The following is a 7,318-nucleotide window of genomic DNA, read 5'->3' on the forward strand; positions in this document are numbered from 1 at the left end:
ACATCTCCTTATGCACGTGAAGTCCACATCCTGTGTAAAGTAATCTTGAGTTTCATTTGGCGGGGCTTAACATTTTTTTTTAGAAGAGAGGGTGAGAGGAACTACATCATTTGTTTAACCGTAAATTGTGTACATTTCCTAACTGTAGTTATGCAGACAACGGATAGTATTAAGATGACTGAATAAGTTCTATTTAAACTGAAATATTTTGTATTTTGCTATCATTATATATGGTTTGTTTTATCCTTGTCAAGCATTGTGAAAAAAATGAAATCCCAATGTGATGGGTTAGGTTACCCGTTGACCAGCATTTTTTATTTTTTCTGGATGATATTTAATTGCGTATGCTAAAATAGATATTATGTAAATTACATGCAAATGTATGTCAATTAACACCTTTCTAAATTTTAAATGCATGATTGCACCCAAAGGTCTGCTCCCTTCCCCTGGCAATGTGACCAGGCTACGGCCCTGGTTGTATTTCACGTCCTGTCCTTGACGCTTCTTCAGGCTGACTGTCTGTTACCACTCAAAACAACAGCAGTCTAGTAGGATAGATTGTAAGTACTAATATTGAATTCATACCTGGATAATCGAGACATTAAACGTATCTTACTGTGGACCTTATAAAATGGTTTGAGAAGGACCCAATCTGATGCGGTGAATACGGCTTGATATCTTTATTTACTTCAATATATTTATTTAGTTTATTGTCGTTTTTGTAGTTCAGGGGAAGAACGTGGGGAGAATTGGCTCACTTCCTGAATAACAAAATCGAAAACAAACGACAACCGTTTTCCCCATGTCAGATTTTACACAATGTAATCAGATTGAGAAGAACCCCTCTTTGGTAAGAAAACTTGGCATTGGCCGAAACCATGTTTGATTTTCTTTCTCAAACGTCCACTTCTTTCTAACTTTCACCCAACCAAAAATGTCAAATATACGATCCGTGCATAAATTTTGGATGCGTGTCACTTCATCATAGGTGAAATAATTCACCCACTTCGTTAGAGATACGGTATAATCATTACGATCATATTCTGATTCATCGGTGTCCTCATGTTGTGAATTCAAACCTATGAATTCAGATATCAGTTTTCCAATACTTCCCCTGTCACTAGCCATATCTTCATAGCGAACCAAAATAGTATTCTTTCTTAACCATCTCGAACCATTCATTATCGAATCGTAGTTTGTTTCCAGCCAATCACAGTGTTGCCTGACGTATTCATTCAGGACCAATCTCTTTTGCGAGAGCGAGAGATTTTTCTTGATTCCAAACTTTTTCAATCGAGAATTAGCCATACCACGTGGATCCCTTGCCAGGAATATAACCTTAACGTTATTCTTCTGTAACATATCTGAATATGTAGCAATATCGTTTCCTCGGACAATTTTGGAGATGACGTGCTTTGATTGACATAATGTTGTGAGGGCGCCCTCGGTAATCGGCCTTTGCAAGTCGTTCAAACGTGCGCGATTTCTGTACAATGAGTTATCTTTATTCATCTCTTTTATAAAATATTGGTGTTTTGTGAAATTGCAATGATAAATGTCATTCAAGAAATTTAGTAATGGTGTCTGAAGTTCTTGCAAATGCGTACGACTGTCGTTTCGGACATTCCCTTTAAGCGCAGTACAAGTAAATATCATATGACCAGGTTCGTACACGTAGAAAAAATCTGGACGTTTACTCAAATATTGAGCAAGTGCTTTTGATCCTGTAGTCATTCGTCCGAACACTAGCACATGTTTGTATGAGTTTGTGCTTGGCGACTTTTCCATTGTGTGTTGTTCAGCGGAGTTCCTAACTCTCTGGTGTTCTTGTATGTCATTGACTGATTTTGTTGAGTTTGTTGGCGATCGACGTGCTGCTACATTGGTCAACTCTTCACCTGGGCTTGGCAACGAACCAATATCGAAGACATGATCTTCACCTTGATTAGTTTCTTCAAATCCAGTCATTGCTTTTGGTGAGGAACTTGTGTTGTCGCTATCATTTTTAACAGCATACCTCACTAGGAGCACCACCTGCACCACAATGACAACAATGGTGATGACAAGTGTCCTTCTGTTAAATTGCTTGCAATATACCATTATTTCATTCAACTATTGGAAGACACAGAAAAATGTGATTTATTTCATGATTCACCAGTATTACCATGAACATTTGTATATTAAAAACTGCTCATTAAAATATATATCTCTGAAAAAAAAGTCAACACTTAGTTCTCTTCCTCTCGTTTCCCTTACCTTATGGATGTATCCGAATCCGTCGATGTAATGTAAGTGTTCTGATATAATTGGTGAGAGGTGTTGTGCCTTTCCAACGAACACGTATGCTGGGATTACGTCAAGGGCTAAACGCTGCCGTATGTTCCCTTATTGGTGAGTGTCATCCTATCATCAATCAACAGATTATATACCGTACTATACAAATGCAATACAAGTTACGTGTACTGTTCATGTACACTGAGCACAACTTATTTATAGTTCGAGATGGAAGTTTTAACAGAAGCTCTTGCAAATAGAAGTGTTTTTTTTTCATCAAACGAAAGGACTAGGTTTTCCCTTAACATATTATTCCTATCCAGCATTTTTATAATAATCAGTTGGTCTGCAGTTTGTTGTAATCTTGTCACAGCTGACGCAACGTTAATTTATTCAAAATGGCGTCGACTCATCAATAACTAATAAATTCATTAATATATTCATATATATAACTTAATACTTAAAGGTAAAACCGCTGAAAATGTGATAATCAGGTGACAATTGCAGACGATTTATTTGAACAGGGAACTTAAATATAGTAATAAACTACAATTAAATGTAAACTTCAATGTGTAAAGATATTATTCTCAACTACGCAAGGACTGGGATCAATGAACTTTTCTCAATTGCTGATTTTTGAATTTCAAATCAATTGTCAAGCAAAAGATCGAATATTCCCCTCCATTTTTTACTGTCAAGTATTTAGTAATATTCAGTACTTAAATAATCATGGGGAATGGATAGGTTGTTTTCATCCTTTTCGGAGTATCAACAATTATGTCTATTTTTACAGATATTACATAAACATGTACGTTTACGTTTACGTTTACCAAAACCAGATTGATTTAGCAATGGTCTTCCTCCCTAGCATGATAACTGGAAATAACAAATAACATCTCAAGTCGGCGATTGTCCGAGTCTTTGTCCACGAAATTTCGATAATTACAAAACTCGCAATTTTCGATGTATAAATGATGACGTCATCACCAGATTTCGCATATGGAAAAATATCGCACGACCATATTAATTTCATAGTGTTGGGGGGACGCTATCTTGGTTTTTCATTCTATCATTGATTTTATACTCACATGCCCTAATTTCTAAGGAAAGAGTTCAATTGCAAAACACTATCAGATCATATACATGATGTTGGTTATTGGTTAATACTGTAGCAGCTGTCGTATGATTTGAAAATATGTATGGAGTATTCACGATAAAAATTGTGTTTTGATACGTGTATCATTTCACAAAATAAACCTCGATCTTCCAATACCTCTTTGATAACAAGCATTGAAATGAAATACAAGGTCCTTGTTTGAGAATTGAATAATTGCTAAAAATGTATTAATGCCAATAATATTCCATACAACTTTAGCCATTTGATAATTAAGAAATCAATCGATGTTTAATTAAGTGTGTCTATTTCACGGCAAGCACTGCAATTCATACAAGTAGTTTTTCCCCCCACAAGAATAGAATATATAGTACATGACAGGAATTTCCACTTAAATCAATTATTTTGTACACGACTTCGCTAAGGAACAACATACGCAAACTATTTCACTATTTTTTGATAGATTTTGATAATGACGTGTCATAAGAAACTTGGTTAAAATGTCAGAGAAGTTTTTCTTTTTATGTTAACTTAAGTTGAATACACAGTTCTAGTTGCGGCTAGTTCAGCTTGAACTCAAGAAGTTGAATACACACAGACTCCATTTAAATATATATAACGATATAAACAAAGTAAGTTTTCTTTTTATACCTTTGACTTTGACCTCAATATTTTGATCCCCATATTCAAGGCCAAGTGGCAAACTGGTCAATAAAATATGAAGTTTAAATTGTATCTAGGAACACCATTCCAAATTGCACAGTAACTTTGTCATACTTTGAGGAAGGCTTGTCTTTCATTGCAACAGAAAACGACTTTTAACAATTAAGCCCCATGATTCAATCCCAGGTTCTTGGAATTGTATTATCTTATCAGCAGAGCCCTTAAGATTACAACTAGTGACAGTCAAGCATTTACAAACAGGGAGAGTAAACAACTGAATTGGACACAGTACAGTCACAACAGTCTTGAGAAAGAAGCTAGCGCTCGTGGAAACAAAAGTAGGAAGATGGCGATCATTCCCGGAACAAAATCGAAAGCAAACGACAATATAGGAATGAAATAGAGGTAAGTACAGAAATATAATATTTCCTACATCAGATTTTAATCAGATTGGTACTCGATAAGAATAAGATGTTTCTTACCCAATATTGTTAGCTTATAGCATAGTTTACAATAATTACATATATTGTATAAAAATGTTGTCAAGAGTTTAATCGGGACAGGCCTACTTCTTAGGTCTGAAAATAACAAAAATCTCATACCGTTGTTTCGAACTACATATTATATGTTTGTACGGGTTATTTTCACATTTATGCACAGTATGGGTGCTATGCGTACGCGATTCACACTGGGAGGAAACTATCAAAAGGACTAAATAAAAATCAATTTTAAAAACTTGTTTTAAATAGCATCTTTACTGAGAACAGTCCTGTATGGTGTTGTTGTGGTGAGAGACACTAGGGGATCAAGTCCACTAATTCTGTGGAGACAGCCTATACACTGTACTTCTCACTCTGCAGCAGTGACATCAGAATAACATTCACGACATCTTCTATCTGTACACAGCTGTGTAATGTTAAGGATGTTTTATTTGACCAAGATGACACCATGAATGGAGTGACAAGTAAATGAGATGGCAAGGAAGGTGTCGGCAGATAACCCAATAGTGTCAACAAAAGGATGAAAACAAAATTACATTTATCAAGCTCGTACAGTTCTACAAAGTACTATGTAGGCTAGAAATATATGATAATCAGTATATGTGACTAGTTATGTTGCAATACTATAGACTCTTATTTGTATCCAATCACACACAAAAAATCACTTGGAGAAGTTTGTACGACGAAAACATTAATAGTCAAGTACATGTGTAATTTGAACCCAGAACGTTTCTGTGATCGAATTATAAGGTTTTTTTGGTGATGTTATTAAAATCGTTATTTTCGTGACGATTCCTAGCATACGCGATTTAAATTAATGGTCACTAAAGTGACTGTACACTGACTCCTCGCTAATATGTATCGTATATCTCTATTGTACGTTGAATAAAAATGTGTCCACTTAAAAATTGTAACTTTATGCAGCAAATTAAAAATTATTTGTGCGGGAAAGTACAAAAGAAGTGCGCACATGCACTGTGCATTTTCTGCGAGTAACAGTAATCTCCTTCTTTTGAAGATAGCAAGAAAAAAAAGACGGAAAAAGTCGTTCAACGTGAGGTTGCCTGCTATGCTACATGCAGTGACTCCGAAGATGCGCTCGATCTCATTTACATCTTGTTCCTTATATTAAAACATTTCATACTGATAAAACGGCAGATCTCGTTTTGGAATATTTGGTGGCCCTGAAAAACTATTAAAATAGGTACGCAGTTTAAGATCCACTCTTTGAAGATCCACTTTCAATAATTGTGTTCGACGTTGTCTTTGGTTAAAATGTTGTTTAATTTAATTATCTCATTGCACACTGACACTAACGGTATTCCGCAATTCATTTTGAAGCGACAATTTGCTATGGAAAGAATATCCCTGAATTTGTAAACAGAGCTGTACCTTCGACATCAAAATCCAAACTTCAATTGCCATTATAGTGATAAAGACAAGGAGAATTCACTGAGTTCACCTTGGGTTCCGACATAAACGAGGCCATAAATGTTTTGGGAGTTGGGTAAAGAAAATAATTATTTTGTTGTGTTACTTATTTGAGAAAGCACCACCCATTTGTTTTTACTTTGAATGTGACATCTTTTCGGCAACTACTTTGAAAGATGCGACATTAGGCCAGAAAAAATGAAAAAGCTGTTCAACCTACCCATATATTTTTTTCTGGTGATGGGTAATATATACTCATGTGGGCTTCGCATTTTTTTTTCAAAATTAAATGTATTTCTTTATATTTTCTAAATAGTACATGTAACAATATACATTTGAGTCTATTCCAAATTATATAATATCTTATACAGTGGTTTACTTGGATCTGATGATGCATACAAGCATGAATTGGGATTAAATTAAGTTGTTGCATATCCAATGTGCACTAAAAAGAATTCAACAAAAGTTTACGACCATTGGAGTGGGCTGAGCAGTCATTGGGCCATCAAAAGTCTGAAAGTCTTGAAATGTTTTGCTCTTTATTCGGGATTTTTGGAACCAAATTAAACTTCAGGAGAAGTCATTTACCAAGTGCATATCCGCAAAATATCTTTCAGCTTTGCCACAACAAAATACACTTCCAGATAATATGTAATGCATAGCATAATTGTTTCAATTCTGGTATTTTATTACCGTATTCAAGCATTGTAAGACTTTAAATTATGTCTATGGTTTGACATTGTATGCCTCTAAATGGCCTTCTACACTGTCTTATTTTAAATTTTTTCACCTTTGGAGTTGATTGGAAATCATTAACAATCAAGTTGACAATTGTCTTTCTCCCAAAACAAGGTGGAAGGTGTCTGGCTAAGTACCTGTATAGGTTAGAGCTAATTAGAGACATCTCCTTATGCACGTGAAGTCCACATCCTGTGTAAAGTAATCTTGAGTTTCATTTGGCGGGGCTTAACATTTTTTTTTAGAAGAGAGGGTGAGAGGAACTACATCATTTGTTTAACCGTAATTGTGTACATTTCCTAACTGTAGTTATGCAGACAACGGATAGTATTAAGATGACTGAATAAGTTCTATTTAAACTGAAATATTTTGTATTTTGCTATCATTATATATGGTTTGTTTTATCCTTGTCAAGCATTGTGAAAAAAATGAAATCCAAATGTGATGGGTTAGGTTACCCGTTGACCAGCATTTTTTATTTTTTCTGGATGATATTTAATTGCGTATGCTAAAATAGATATTATGTAAATTACATGCAAATGTATGGTCAATTAACACCTTTCTAAATTTTAAATGCATGATTGCACCCAAAGGTCTG

At 34.9% G+C, this 7,318-nt stretch overlaps 1 protein-coding gene across 1 annotated transcript; it reads right to left on the bottom strand.

The window, feature by feature from the left end:
- Window positions 1-2,293, bottom strand: LOC144443758 (carbohydrate sulfotransferase 1-like). Its single transcript, XM_078133301.1, has 2 exons — window positions 2,257-2,293; window positions 1-2,112 (listed from the first exon to the last, which is right to left on the bottom strand). Exon 2 carries the CDS (start codon window positions 2,098-2,100, stop codon window positions 826-828), a length of 1,275 nt encoding a protein of 424 aa, XP_077989427.1. The 5' UTR covers window positions 2,101-2,112; window positions 2,257-2,293; the 3' UTR covers window positions 1-825.
- Between the last annotated feature and the right edge of the window lie 5,025 nt (window positions 2,294-7,318).

Source organism: Glandiceps talaboti, chromosome 12 (assembly GCF_964340395.1).
Source record: "Glandiceps talaboti chromosome 12, keGlaTala1.1, whole genome shotgun sequence".
NCBI lineage: Eukaryota > Metazoa > Hemichordata > Enteropneusta > Spengelidae > Glandiceps > Glandiceps talaboti.